Source organism: Marmota monax, unplaced genomic scaffold (genome assembly GCF_021218885.2).
Source record: "Marmota monax isolate L192 unplaced genomic scaffold, Marmota_monax_Labrador192_F-V1.1 WCK01_AAM20220418_F8-fsc00795, whole genome shotgun sequence".
In the NCBI taxonomy this organism is placed as follows: domain Eukaryota; kingdom Metazoa; phylum Chordata; class Mammalia; order Rodentia; family Sciuridae; genus Marmota; species Marmota monax.
In genome coordinates this window covers 12,878-28,254 of record NW_026694122.1, presented here as the reverse complement: position 1 = coordinate 28,254, position 15,377 = coordinate 12,878, and the positions used below count along the sequence as shown (strand labels likewise).

Here is a 15,377-nt window from a genome sequence, read left to right as displayed (position 1 = left end):
AAATAAATGTAAATGTGATTTGCATCCTCATTTAGTGATGTACTTTGGGTACATGAAAGAACAGATGTCATTTCTTGTCATCATGCAAAACAAGTTCACTATCACCTCTCCACTAACTTCTCCTTTCTCTTTGGAGAGAGGACACCATGGGACCCTTTGGAAGCCATGAAGGGGTGGTCACTACTCTCCCCACTTGGTTGTAAAATTAAGCAATGGCAGCTCCTGGTCTCTGATCCAGCTTGAGACGTCCCCATAGCCAGACCACCACTGGTTTACTTTTGTGAGATCAAAACTGAAACAAAATACATCTGTATAAGAAAATGCTATTAGACGTTTTCTAGAAATATGAGTTTGACCTCTCTTCATAATTATGCAATGTGAAACAACAGCAGCTCCTTCTGAGTAATTGAAAATCATTTTAGTGTATATGATTCTTTCTCATGATCTCAGGTCAGAGAAGTAAACACTGAAAAAATATTTTGAATGGACTTATGGAGACAAGAGAAGGAAAATCAAATAAGTAAAATAAAATTCATGAGTTAGAACTTATCTCTTCCTTGGTAAATATTATTAGGAAATCATGAGGTTGAAGCAGAAAATAACAAGACAACTAAATAATACACACTCTGAGAACTGGGAGAGCCATAAATTAAACTCACTACTGAAACAGATGGGAACATAAAATGATTTACTTGAAATAAGTTTGTTTTTAATTTAAAAATTAACAAATGTTCACAAGTCACCAAATTAAAGGGCTAAATCTATTACAAAGAGGACCTGGGGACATAGCTCTATTGATAGAGTGCTTGCCTGGCATGCACGAGGTCCTGGGTTCAATCCCCAGCAGCACCCTGAAAAAACAATAACTGTTACAAAGAAAATTTCCCTTTGCAAGTCTAGAGAGAAGAATCCTCTGAGCTCTTGAGTGTGGATACATAATTCAGAGCTACCAAAGGACCTAGCATACAATTTGGCTCTTTTGATCCTTCATCACAGTCACAGAAGCCCACTCACACACTGGTGCTGCATCTCAGGAAGAGAAAGGCACTTACCTGGGCAGGTCGCATGGGGAGTCAGGGGACCTGAGCGGATCCTGCACCCTTTTTAAGGAAAGGATGACTTTAACTCACCTCTCTGTAGACTTTAATTTTAGCTTCTGCAAGAAGGTGACAAGATCCCACTGGAGATCACAGAACCGTCGCTTCCCCCAGGGGAACATGTCACCTGACTCTTACTTTAGTCTCTGATGTACAGTAGCAACCTGGGGACAGTTGACCTCAAAAGTTTTCTCTCAGTTCCCTGGACACACCTGCATGAGGCTCTGAAGTTTCCCAATCATGCAGACCACACTCATTCTCTCCTTTTTTTAACCTATGTTCAAATTAGTGCAAACACACTTTATATATTGCAGTGTTTCTACTCTGGGGACAGTGGTTACTGGCACCTCCTGTCGGTTCCCCGGGGAGTCCGAGGGTCCTCTCCCTAAAATGTGAGACCATTGTCCCTGGTCCACTCTCACTGTGACCACGTGGTTTGGGGTATTGTGTCTCCTAGGATTCGCAAACCCGGCTTCAGGTTTGCACTTCTGTTTCAAGTTAAGACAGACACTCAAGTGTCTATGTTGGCAGTGAGCAAAGGAAGCAAAACAACAATCTTAAAAATGTCAATTTGTTTTCATTCTCCAGGAATAGCTAGTGTCACTAAATGCATTTCAAGGTACAGCCTCTCCTGTTGGATGACCACGGGTTCCTGAGAGGGGACACACATCTCCTATAAGAATCAGAAATCTTCTCATTCTCTGTGTGAGGAAGGAGACTCTCCATCCAGGGCAAGAATAAAGAGAAATTAACCTTCATGGGCCACTTGGATGGGACCAGGGGGCTCTCTGGACATTCTTTGAAAGCAGTGACATGAGACAGGATGAACCACTCTCGACGTTCTCTATTTTATGACGTGGATTAGGAAGGAACCATACAGAGACACATCATTCTGTCTATTCAAAGAAGCTTTTAAAAGGAAAATTACATGCTCAAGACAATTTAAATATCTAGTGAAACTAAATACAGAACATTGAGTTTATGGCCTTAACGAAGAATGCCATCCAGAACCCAGGTGTCCACAGAGTGGGGCTCACCCAGTCTGTGACATAGTGGGTCCCCCACCCAGGGCTTTCCTTACGTTCTTTAACCAGGGGGGTGGCACATTTTTTGTGTGTGGTTGCTAAAAGACATACTGAGCAACAAACAGGAAGACACATTCAGTGGTACCCACAAAAAGGATCCAGAAACTTCTACCCATGACAGGACCCCAGAGGCAAATCTGTCCAACACAGCAGCCAGCTAATGGTGGTTTTTCCTCAACCAGGTATGCAATACCAAGGTTTTAATGTCACCAAATTGCAGGATAGGACCTGCCAGGTGTTTTCCCAGGAGAAACTGCAAGTCTTGGGCAGCAGGGGCCATGGATAGACTCTGTGGCCCAGCCCGTGCCTAGCATGCAGGATGACCCTGGGGGTGCTCCAGGTGCTGCATAAAAATAAGAAGAAATAGACCCAGGGAAAAGTTGGTACTTTGAAAAAATAAATAAGTTTGATGAGAGGACAAGATTGCAGATTCGAGTGAGGCAGCTTGTCCCCGAGCTCAGCGACCCAGAACTGGAGCAACGGGATACAGCTTCTCCCCAAAGTGGAGAGAGAAAACTCATGAGTTGGTAGTCAGTTTGCCCTGGAGAATCAAAGACTCATTGGCTCAATAAATGGATCTAAAAAGAAGTCGCCTGAGTTTATCAATAATCCCTGGTCAGCCAACCTAGGACCTGTATTGTGACCTACCGGGGAGAAACCAATGGGAATTGGAAACCCAGTCCTGTGAATCCACAGCAAGGTCCACATGAACCTATGTGAGCCTAGCAAAGGCTTTACTAGCCTAAAAAACCATGGAAAATCAGAAACTGAGAGAATTTTGTCCAGAAGGACACAAGTTAGAGATGTTAGAGAGACACCCAACTCTCCCCAACCCTGTGAGTTCCTGCGGTTCACAAAGAATAACAAGGCCAGCCATAGCAGTCAGACCAATGGGCCCCAGAGACTGTCAGTCCAGCACCATCTGAGTTCCTTGGGCCCACTCAGGCCTGCTGGGCCCCAGCACCTACCCGGTCCCCAGAGCCCTCCAAGCTCCCTGGGACCTTAGAACCCACAGGTCTAGCAGCTGCCAAGTTTCTGATACACAACAGGCTACTAGCACTCACCTATCCCACCTGGTCCATCACACACCAGTTCCCCAGGCCCATGGTGAACACCAGATCTAGCATCAGTCCAGCACACAACCAAGCCCCTTGGCCACCCATATTCAAGTCCCCTAACACCCAGGTCCCCTATCTAGACCACTGATCTTCCTACTAGGCTTAGAGATTTGCCACCAGCCCAGCACCCAGGCTGCCTGGCCACCACTTTGCTACCTGGCCTGCCCAGCCCTTCTTAGTCCCCTGCTTCATCAATGGCCAGCCAGGCCCATCAACCAGCCCTGATCCACAAGCCCAGGCCAGCCAGGCCCACTGGACATAGCCAGCTGAGTCACCACCCAGCCACAGCCCCCAGCCCACCCATGTCCATCACCCAAGAAGGGACAATCCCATGCTCACTGATTATCTTATCCACCATGGTGAAAGGACTCCTTAATTCATTAACATTTCACCAAGATTTCGCACCTTTTATTTGGCTGTTGTTATTTTGTTTTGATTTTTTATTTTGCTTTTTCTTTTTTTGTATATTATTTGTGTACTAAGTGACTCAAGAAGTCCTATACATATACACCCTTGTTTCTCTTTCCTCATTTCTAGTCTTTATCTAGGTCACACCTAATTCAGTATTATTTTACTTTTTTTAACTGATGGAGATGGCTCAGCCTGCTTCCTGGACATTACAACAATTGACACTGTAGATATCACCTAGGAACTGTGTACCTAGCCCTCTGTGGTATATTGTCCATATACATTGGTGCCACCACGGGGCTCCCCTCACCCAGTCTGTGAGGTACTGGAACACAGAGGCACTGTGAGCTCATTAGGTAGGAATCCTATGGCTTCTGATATATCCAGAGAGATGGGGAGACCACCAAACAGTATGAACCTGCAAGGGAATAAACCATCCCCAACAGCACAGAATAACTCAGCAACAGACTCCATGGATACCACGTGGACAAAGGGTCAGAGATGGAACCCAGAAAGATTCATGGTAACATTGGTCTGCAAGATAAAATGTGATGTAAGAAATAAAATCAGAGAAAATACAAAAAAAAGTGAATGATCCCTTTAATAAGGAGGTAGACATCCTCAAGAAAAATCAATCCAAAATCCTCAAAATGAAGGGATCAATGAGCCAACTTGAAAATTCATGGGAAAGCACCACCAGAAGAATGGATCTCTTGGATGACAGAGTTTCAGGAAAAGAAGACAATATATATAACCTTGAAATGGAAGGAGAGGGGCTGGGGTTGTTGCTCAGTGGTAGAGCACTCACCTAGCATGCACTAGGCACTGGGTTCGATCCTCAGCACCACATAAATGTAAAATAAAGATATTGTGTCCACCTAAAACTTAAGAATAAATATTTTAAAAAAGGAAGAAATCGAAGGAGAAAAGATGTTAAGAGACATGAACAGAACTTCCAAGAAATATGGGATAACATGAAAAGACCCAAATCAAGATGTATTGGGATAGATGAAGTCCTGGAGATAGAAACCAAAACAATCCACGGTTTTTCAATGAAATAATATCAGAAAATTTCCCAAGCCTAAAGAATGAAATGGAAAATCAAATACAAGAGGGGCTGGGGTTGTGGCTCAGTGATAGAGCGCTTGTGTTGCACCTGTGAGGCACTGGGTTCGATCCTCAGCACCACATAAAAATGAATAAACAAAATTAATAAAAAAGAAAATCATACAAGAGATGCACAGAATATGCAAAATTAAAACAGACCCACACCAAGATGCACGATTATGAAAATGCCTAATATAAAAATAAGAATAGAATTTTAAAGGCTTTTCAGAGAAAATAATGGGACACACTTAGAGGGGAAACCTATCTGGATCTCAGCTGATTTTTTAAACCAAGAATCAGAAAACTAGGATTTCTTGGAATAATACATACTGAGCTCTGAATGAAAATGAATGTCAGCCAAGAATACTATACCCCTGAAAAATAAAACCTCAGAATTGACAATGAAATAAAAACCTTTCATCATAAACAAAGTTGAAAAGAATTCACAAGGAGAAAGCCTGTTGAACAAAATATACTCCATAAAATGTTTCATGAAGAAGACATGAAAAATATAAGTCAAGACCAGCAAAGGGAAAAACTATACTAAATGAAGAAAAAAATCAAAGGAGAAACCAACTCAACTTAAAAACAAATAATAAACCAAAATGACTGGAAATGCAAATCATGTCTCAAGGATAATTTGAATGTAAATGAGCTAAAATCATCACTTACATGAGTCTCATACGTAAGTAAGCGGGGGGGGGCATCCTCAATCCTCATACCAGATAAAATGGACTTCAAGCCAAAGTTCATTCAGAAAGGACACAGAAGGACATTTCAGATGGTTGAGAAAAATTAGAGATCAACAAAACATAAATATTGAACATTTATGCCCAAACAATGGAGCGTCTGCATACATCAAACAAACCCTTCTCCACTTCAACAATGATATCCGTCACAACAGAATAATACTGGGTCACTTTCACACACCGCTCTCCTGATGCTCAGATCCGCCAAACAACTCAACAAAGAATATAGAGAACTACATGATCCAATCATTCACTTGGACGTAACAGACATACAGAGCATTTTATGCATCAATGATGGAATGCACTTTCTTCTCAGCAGCACAGATGCTTCTCTAAAAGGGACCATATCTTAGGCCACAAAGCAACTCTTAGTAAACACCAAACCATAGGGATAATACCTTGCATCCTATCAGATCCCAGTGGAATAAATTTAGAAATAAACAATAAAGGGCTGGGGTTGGGGCTCAGCTGTAGAGCGCTCGCCTAGCATGTGTGAGGCCCTGGGTTCGATTCTCAGCACCACATATAAATAAATAAATGTATTGTTTCCAGCTACTACTAAAAACTATTTTTAAAGAAAAAAGAAATTAACAATAAAATAAAAATTGAAAATACTCTCACACTTAGAGTCTAAAAAACATACTATGGAATGACCAATGGATATCAGAAATGAATTAAAAAATTCTTAGGGGTACATGAGAATATTGACACAACATATCCACCTCTCTTGGACACTATGCAGGCATTTCTAAGAGGAAAGTTTATTGCTCCTTTATCCAAAGAATAGAAATCACCCAGTGAATAACCTAACATTACATTTCAAAGGCTTGTAGTCCTGAATTTCCATTTTATACCAAATCTCATAAATCTTTATATAATTCTGTATAAATTGCTTATGAAGAAAACAGATTTTTATTGTTCCTTTCATGGAAAAAAAAGCATGCCTTTAATTTCTCCAATCATGAGGATGAGGGTTGATCACTCAGGTCCCCAGCAGGGAGGAGTCAGGCTCAGACTCTGCCTGAGCATCACATACATTCGGCTTCCCTTCCATCGGACATCAATCCCAGCCTCCAGATCTGGCTCTGTTTCTCTGTTTTGTTCCATGTGCACTTTCATGGGATGCACAGAAATTTTCAGGATGGAAATCACGAAGTACCTGGGCAGTAACATGAAGAAACCAGGTGATCCACACAAGAATGGAGTGAGAAAGAGGGGGCCCATCAGACACTGCAGTGAGGGGAATTTCTGAGCCACAGGGGAAACCAAGACTCTCTCTATCCTCAGAATCCAGGCATCATAACCTGTGGAATGGCTGTGGGCTCATTTGAACTTTGGATCCAGTGGAGAAAAGTTGTGTCAGCACAAACTATTTTTTGTCAAGGGAACTTAAGAGAAAATTGGAGAACCCGTCTCCCCAGATGGTTATTATCCAGAATAGGATCCAATCAATGTGCAAGTGAAATGTTCCTCTGGGGACTCCACAGTCCTGTGCTCCCCAGAGGGATCCTGTCACCTTACTAAGGATGCTAAAATGACAGGCTGCAGAGAGATGAGCTCACAACACCCCTTTCCTTAAAATTAGGCAGGCTATTCTCAGGTGCACCAAGTGCCTGGCGTCCATCCATCAAGGTAGGTGCCTCTCAGCTGCACAGATGAAGGGAGTAGGTGCATGGGCTTCTGGGAGGATAAGGGAAGGGGGCAAATTGGGTCTCTTAGTGCAGTTTCTGGTTGCTTGAGAAGAGACATCCAGCTCTAACCACTATACTCCACCAGACAATAGTCCTCTGTAAAATGCACTGAAAGAAGCCTTCCTATGCTATGTCCTCTGTTACATTTGAGAGGGAAAATGGCTACAAGCATTTATTTTTAGATTTTCTTAAAATCTTTCTGGTCCTAAATTTAATTAAATTGAAAATCAATGGTGCCCTGTCCAAAGCATATGTTCTGCACATTATCAAATTTCAAGGGACAAGGCTGTGACCCTGACGTCCCTTTCACATGAAATATTAAAAAGATAAGTGAACTTGATGGTGAACACCTTTCCTTGCTCCAAAAGACCCTGGAATGTAATTTGCAACAATTTTGTTGGAAGAATATTTATGGCCATTCATATTTTCTCTTTTCATTATTCATTTACATTATTCTTCTTCCCAATTCCCTTATATTGAATGTATCTGAAGAGAATCTAATAAATACTATTAGAAAGAAGACTTGGAGATGTTGGAGCTCATCCTGTGCAGGTATGAATGCTCAGGTTTTGATTTTTTTTAAATACATCTTTTCATGCAAATGCATTTACAGAGAAAATGTGAGCTAATCTAATTTTCTTCTTCCTTAAGCATCTTGGACTTGACTCATGTCATGAGTCGGTTAATCATGGAGACCTTCTCCTGCAGGTACGTGTTGGTCTCTCAGTAATGACAGTTCAGTGTCCTGATGAAGCTCCTTTGGAGTTCCTGGTTGATGTTAGAAAAGTAATTTTTTCTTCTTAGGTTGCTCAAGACAGACTTGAAAAATACTGTTAGTGTCTTACTGCCATTGGGAACTCTGACCTGTCCTTTAATCCTTCCAATTAACAGAAACAATGGATTATTTTCTGGCAGGTTTTTCAGGAGTAGTTCTCATTCATGTACCCAAGTCTTCTCCAGGTTTTTCTATTCCACATCCATGAAGCTTGTGTATTTCTCAGAGGCTCTGCCCACAGCAGGTCACCTGGTGGGTGATATCTGTGCCCTCCCTGATGTGCAAGCTGTTTCTCCCTAGTGCTCTCCATAATTTCCAAGATAGAAGTGTGGCACAAATTAGAGTTTGCTGCCCAATTCCCCCTCAGTCCCAAACCCAAATAAAGCAGGACCAGTACCCCTCCCCGATCTCATTTGTCCCTCTTTACCTTAGTATCCAGAAGGCCATTGGGGAGGGTTTACTAGAGGGCCATGAGGAACCAAGGTATGCTCCTTTGAAACTATTATTATTATTATTATTATTATTATTATTATTATTATTATATCAGGGATTGAGCCTAGAGATGCTTAAACTCTGATCTACATTCTCAGCCCTTCTTATATTTTATTAAGAGGCAGGTTCTTGCTCAGTTGCATAGGGACTCACTGAGTTGCTGAGGCTGCCTTGAATTCAGGACCCTTCTGTCCGAGCCTCATGAGCTGGTGGGGATTCCTTAGTATCCACTGTTCACAGGTATAAGCTCATGAGCTGCTTTAACCTTAAGACTTTGCTTTTCAGGTGATATTGTGGTTCCAAATGTGAAAACACACATTAAATCTCAGTCATTACATATGGGAGAAGCTTGGATGAAAGTAAATACGTTGTCCAGGAAAATACTGTGCCAGTAAGTCAATACAAATATTCTAGAATATGGGGTGGGGTGGGGCTCAGTGGTAGAGAACTTACCTGCCAGGTGTGGGGTCATGTGCTTGATCCTCAGCATTGCAAGAAAAAAAATCCAGTATCAATTTTATACATGGACCTCTTGAGTCCAGAGAAATGCCCGTGCTCTCTGGAAGTAAGGAGGAAAACCTGGACTCTGAAGGCCCAGACGTCCAGGTTAGGTTGGATCCTTATTCTTAATTATTACCTTAAAATGCAGTGAACCTGAAACTGTGTGAATTATGGTTCTGTGGACCACAGAGATTCCACATATTGAACTAGAAAAAAAATATCCAAGTGTGTTCTTGCTTAATATTTAATAACTGGACTTGGCTCACATAGGCAAACTTCTGATAAGAAAAATATTAAAATCATGCAGGTGTATAGTGGGATTCAAATAGTCCTAAAATTCCATCACCTGTCTCTGGACCAAGATTGCCAACAGACTCAGACATTCTGGAGATTTTTCAGCCTCTCTGAGTGGGTGATAGAGGTGATCCATTATTAAGAGAACTCTGTGAAGTCGACCGAGTGACATGGGTGAGGGTCCATTTTAAAAAACAGAGCCATTCCACAGAGACCACTGGTGGCAGGAAGCCCTCCCGGATTTGCACACTTGTAGCCATTCAATCTCCAGGATTCACACAATGAGTCTGGCTGCCGTTCACAGGTGACATGAGCTCAGGCTCCTGGGCTTCTCAAGGTCGGATACTCACCCATTCAAGGGCAGATCTTATTGACCCTTGCAAGCCATCTGACTTCAGAGTGTGCGATTCTTGGTATTTTCTGGGAGGATGTGCTAAGAAAATCACCTTGTTCCTAAACCAACCAGAATGAAGGCAACAGAAAGCTAACGTGAATTTGGGTCGTACAAGAGACTGACTCTCTTTGCTTTGGAGGGTCTTCTTTCCAATGCAACATATATGACTTTAATTTACCAAATATTGTACAGTTTATTGTACATGCCATGTTCCTGGATGAGGATGGATGAAAAGAGAACAAGAAAATCTCCCTTGCAATAAGATATCCCCATGAAAAACTCAAGATAATCACGGGGAACAATTTCTAGGATATATGGTCATTTTTTTAATGTCAAAAAGAAAGTTTTGTAATTTGCATCAAATTGAATCCAGGCATGATTGGACAATGAAGGGAAGAGAGAAGAGAAGGAATGGCTTCCAGAGGCTGCTATGGAAATTTGCATATTGGAGGGAGAAAGGGACATTTGGGACTCCAGAAATTTTCCTCGTAGCAACAGTGTTTACTGAGATGGATGAATTTTAACAATTATGATAATGAATTTCTTCCTTTTCTCCTAAGGCATGTGCTCCATGAGCCTTGCCCCCAAAGATGGGAAAACACCCCGAGCTGAATGGTGTTGCTAACCTAAGAAGCACCTTTTACTCTGAAGTGGGAATTGGGATCGTGGCCAAAACCCTCCTCTTTCTGTTCCGTGTCATCAAGTTCCTCTGTGACAAGAGGCTCAAGAGCACGGACTGGATCATTGGTCTCTTGGCCCTGACCCACCTACTGATGCTGCTCACCATGGGGTTCCTAGCTGCAGATACTTTGTCACCTCAACAGGGGCTTTGGGGTGACATCAGATGCAAATCAGTCACCAACTGGTACAGGTTGATGAGGGGCCTGTCCATTTCTGCCACCTGCCTGCTGAGTGTCCTGCAGGCCATCACCTTCAACTCCAGAAGCTCCCCCTTGGCAAAGTTCAAGCTTAAGTCCCCACAGGACAGCCTGAGGTCCCTTCTCTTCCTGTGGGTCTTCTATACATCCTTCAGTGCCCACTTCTCCGTCTCTGTGGTCGATGACTTCAATGCGACATCACCCAATCTAATGTTCCTCAGTGACTCCTGCACTATGCTCCACAGGAGCCACTTCCTCAGGCATTTATTTACCATCCTGGGTGAATTTCAGGATGTCTGCCTTATAGGGCTCATGGCCCTCTCCAGGGGGTACATGGTGGTCCTCATGTGCAGGCATAAGAGGCAGTGTCAACACCTTCACAGCACCAATCCATCTCCAAAAGCCTCCCCAGAACAGGGCCACTAGGACCATCCTGCTGCTCCTGGGTTTCTTCATGCTCATGTACTGTTTGGATTGCATCATCTCCTCCTTAAGAACCATGCGGTAAACGACCCTGTTTGTCGCTGTATCCAGATGATGGTGGCCAACGGCTATGCTACTGTCAGTCCTTTGGTTTTCATCTGCACTGAAAAACAAAGTGTCACCCTTTGGAATGGCTTGTGACAGAAGAATCATCAATGCTTAATCACTGCATGATCATTCAGCCCCCTGCATGAGCCACCGCCCAGCTTTGTGCCAATGAACCGTGGAGAGGTTGGTGTGTGTGCTCTCTGTGTTGAAGGAATACAGGAAGTGGGGTATTTTATTTTTTTAAATTGTTTTAAAAAATTTATTTTTTAATTTTAGGTGGACACAATATCTGGATTTTATTTTTATGTGGTTTCAAACCCCAAGTTGACAGCCTTTGGGACAGGAGTCCCCCAGTCTTCTTGGGAGTTGGATTCTTAGCAATAGTAATTCTTCCAATCGATGGACCCAGGGGTGCAGGATCAGGAGAGCCAGCAGGTAGTTTTTAAATGTTCAAATTATTAATCGGGGAAATGCAAATCATTGTTCCCTGGTCCCCAGTTGAATAGTGAGTTAGTCACAAAAAGGCAAAATTAAATGCTGGTGAGAATGGGAAGGGAAAAAGCTCATTTATTGTGGGAAGGTAAATTAGTGCAGTAATAATAAAGATCAATTTGGAGTATTCTCAAGAAACATAAATAGATCCACCGAAGGATCCAGATATCCCACATCCAGAGGAAATAAATCTGCACCAGAGTGATTCTGCACGACTGCATTTTTCATATCACCATTGAAAACAGCTAAGAGTCCCTAAGCCCAGGTGCCCACCAACACACAGATGAATAAAGGGGGTCACCTCCCTACACCACAAGCATCAGTAGTACTTCTCATGAAATCTTTCTGGCCCCACATTTAATCTCACAGGTTCAAAATGCACAGTGCCATCCACAGTGTGCCATCCATAGTCTGCCCACCAGCAAATCCCAAGTGAGAGGGCAGTGGTCCTGGGTCACCTTCACATCAAAGGACAAGTGAGCCTGGTGGTTTGCTACCAAAGACCTGGAAATACAAGTTCCAACAGCTGGGCTGGAGGAATATAGGTGTCCATTCATTTGGTCTCTTTTTATTTGTCATTTAAAAATTCTCCTTTCCATTTTCCTAATAATGAATGGTCTGAGAGGCATTTTGTTAGGAAGACTATTTAGAGAAGTTGAGCTTCATCCCATTCAGGTCTATAGGCTCATGCTTATTTTTTTTAATGACATCTTTTCATGCAAATGCAGTTACAGAGAAAAAAATGTGCACCATGTTATGTTTTTCACCTTTAAGCAAATTGGACTTGACTCGTGTCTTTATTGAGTTCATCAGGGACACAGATTCTCCTGAAGGTATGCATTTCCCAGTCCTGACAGCTTTGTGGTAAAGATCCTTTGCAGTTTCTTGTTGTTAGAAGTGTAATTTTTTTCTACAGCTTCTGAACACACATTTTCAAATATTCTTAGGGTCTAGCCAGAAGTGTGAACCCTGAGCTGGACTTGAAATCTTCCAATTTACGGAAACAATGGATGATTATCAGCAAGATTTTTCAGGAATAGCTGTTATTTATTCACCCAAATTTCTCCAGGTTTTTTAATCCTCCATATTCCTGGAGCTTGTGGATCAGCGCCCACTTCTCCGTCTCTGCGTTCAAAAAGCTGTTATTTATTCACACAGAGCCTGTGCACACTGCTGAGCACCTGGTGGGTGGTGCTGTGCCCTCCTTGAGGTGCAAGCTATTTCTAGTGCTCTTCAGAGTTTCCCAGCTAGAACTGTGCCACAAAGTAGAGCTTGTTGCCTAATTTCTTCTAAGAACAAAGATTCATACAACAGGACCAATCTCACCTTCAGGATCTCTTTCTTTCATTTTTACCTTAGGATACAGAAGGTGATTGGAGCAGAGGCAAGTTTTAACATTGTCATTTTTAACTAAATGACAATGACACAGCAAAGTATTATTATTTTGTTACCAGGGATTGAATCCTGGGTGCTTAACCACTGAACCACATCCTCAGGGCTTTTTTGTCTTATTTAGAGAGAAGATTTTGCTAAAATTTTTAGGGCCTTTCTAAGTTGCTGAGGCTTGCCTTGCAGTTATGATCCTCTAGCCTCAGCCTCCCAAATGCTGCAATCACAAACACACATCCCCATACCTGGACAGGTTAGTTTTCCTATGATTTATGTCACTGTCTGTGGAAGGTCCAGTATTTTTGAGAATGTTTGCTTTCTCTACTTTATAAAATGTGATATTTTTTTTGCTTTTGTAACTGTATGTTTTCCAAGTACCATTGCAGTGCTAAGAGCCATAGTTAAGGATCCTCCTTGATCACCCTTTTGTGAGAGAAGGGAGATTTCATCTTGTCCCTGAGGCTCTAGACTCCTGTTTGGTAGACAAGTGTGAGTGGCAGGGTCATGGCTGGGAGGTGACATGCCTGACAATTTCTTTTAGCTTGATTTTATTCAAGGCTCCTATTCACCAGAATGCTTTCTAATAAAAATGAGATATTAACCCAGACATAGCTACATACCTATCTTTAAAATACTAACATGTAATATTTCAGTGAGTAAGTTGCATGTATTCGATGGGTTTGTTGAACGGATACATTAGTGTGTGATAGAAAATTTGGAGAGAAGCTGGGTGTGGTGGTACATGCCTGAAATCCCAGCAGCATGGGAGGCTGAGGCAGGAGGATCATGATTTCAAAGCCAGTCTCAGCAATGCAGCAGGGCCCTAAGCAACTTAGCACGATCCTGTCTCTTAATTTAAAAAAGAAGGGGACGGTGACTTAGAATGTGGTTCAGTGGACACACACCCCTGGGTACACATCCTCCACCAAAAAATGTTGGACCCAGCTGGATAACTCCATATGTGTGTCACCTGTTCTACATAGTTAGGTTTTGTAGTTACAAATGTCCTCTCACTCTTGTTTATGCTCTGGAGAAAGGTGACTCATTTTTCTTGCTGCTATTGTAGAATTTTACCTTCATAAAAATAGGACTTGTTGGGAGTGGCCCTTGCTCCAAAGACTAACATCCCCATCCCCAGAGAAGAGCGGTTCAATGGTGAGCCCTGCTGGCTCACATGATCCTTACCCACCAATCAGACTAGCCCTGCTGGCTCACATGATCCTTACCCACCAATCAGACTAGTCATGCTGACTCACATGATCCTTACCCACCAAAAAGAAAGCACCCCAAGCCAACTGTCAAAGCCTTCAACCATTAAACTGTCATAATTGTCAATCCACCCCCTGGCTCTATAAATATGCAGAGTTGTTCCTCAATAAACAGGCATTTTCTCCAACAACAAGCATTGTTCTTTCTTTCAGGATTTACCAATCATTTTAAAGCAACAATGAACTGAGGTCTTAATTTCTGAATAACATTGAAAATTCATGTCTTCTTCTCATCCCTGATTTATCCAAAAATTTTATATTCCCATGACTACATTATTTGAAGTAACATGAATATAATTCCATCTGATGCATAGATTTACAGGTTATCGTAGCATGTGCTGTAAGAGTTTTACAAGGCTGTATTTGGGTACCTCAACTTTTAAATTGAATTAAATGCAATGAAAGAAAACTCTCCATTCTCCAATTATGGCATAAGAGATAGCAATTTCACAACAATTATTGTACATTTTCATGTTAAAATGTTATAAATAAATGTTTATATGTTGACTATAAATACACAGATACAACATTATTCTTTATAGCATCATTTGAATTAGTAATTCAAACAAGTATATACGAAAGGCTGTATGACATTTTATGTATAAAAGCAACTCAGTAGAGGGGAAGAGTTCTGAGCCTCCTTATTACTGAGAAATGATACAATTTGAGAAAATAAACAGGTTAATTACCATAATGTGATCATAAAATAATTTAAACAGGTATAGATTTTTAATAGTGTACTCCAGATTCAAGTCAAGATTTACTTCAATTAAAGGTTAAAATTTTAAAAATCCTGCATTTAAACTTTTAAGCAAATATCTACTTGAGTTCTGAATTCTTAAAGGTTTTACCCTATATTCTCAAATCTTTCACATGTCAGATTTCCTTAGCAATTTTTTTTCTTTTTCATACCTGGGACTGAACCCAGGGGCACTATGTGACTGAGCTATGTCCTCAGCTCTTTCATTAAAATTTTGAGACAGGGTCTCTCTAAGTTACTTTGGGTCACGTTAGTTGATGAGACTGGCCTCAAAATTGTGGTCTTCTTGATTCAGCCTCCTGAGTCACTGGGAATTTCTTAGCATCTTATCTTTCACATCTATATGCC

General features: G+C 41.7%; 1 protein-coding gene across 1 annotated transcript; it reads left to right on the top strand.

Moving 5' to 3' along the window:
- Positions 1-10,301: 10,301 nt before the first annotated feature.
- LOC124107585 (vomeronasal type-1 receptor 90-like) lies at positions 10,302-11,015 on the top strand. The gene has a single exon (XM_046465757.1). The coding sequence runs from the start codon at positions 10,302-10,304 to the stop codon at positions 11,013-11,015; it is 714 nt and encodes a 237-aa protein (XP_046321713.1).
- Positions 11,016-15,377: the final 4,362 nt, after the last annotated feature.

What these genes read in the sequence shown, in the direction of transcription:
- LOC124107585 (XM_046465757.1), top strand. Translation starts at nt 10,302, where the DNA reads ATGGGAAAACACCCCGAGCTGAATGGTGTTGCTAACCTAAGAAGCACC.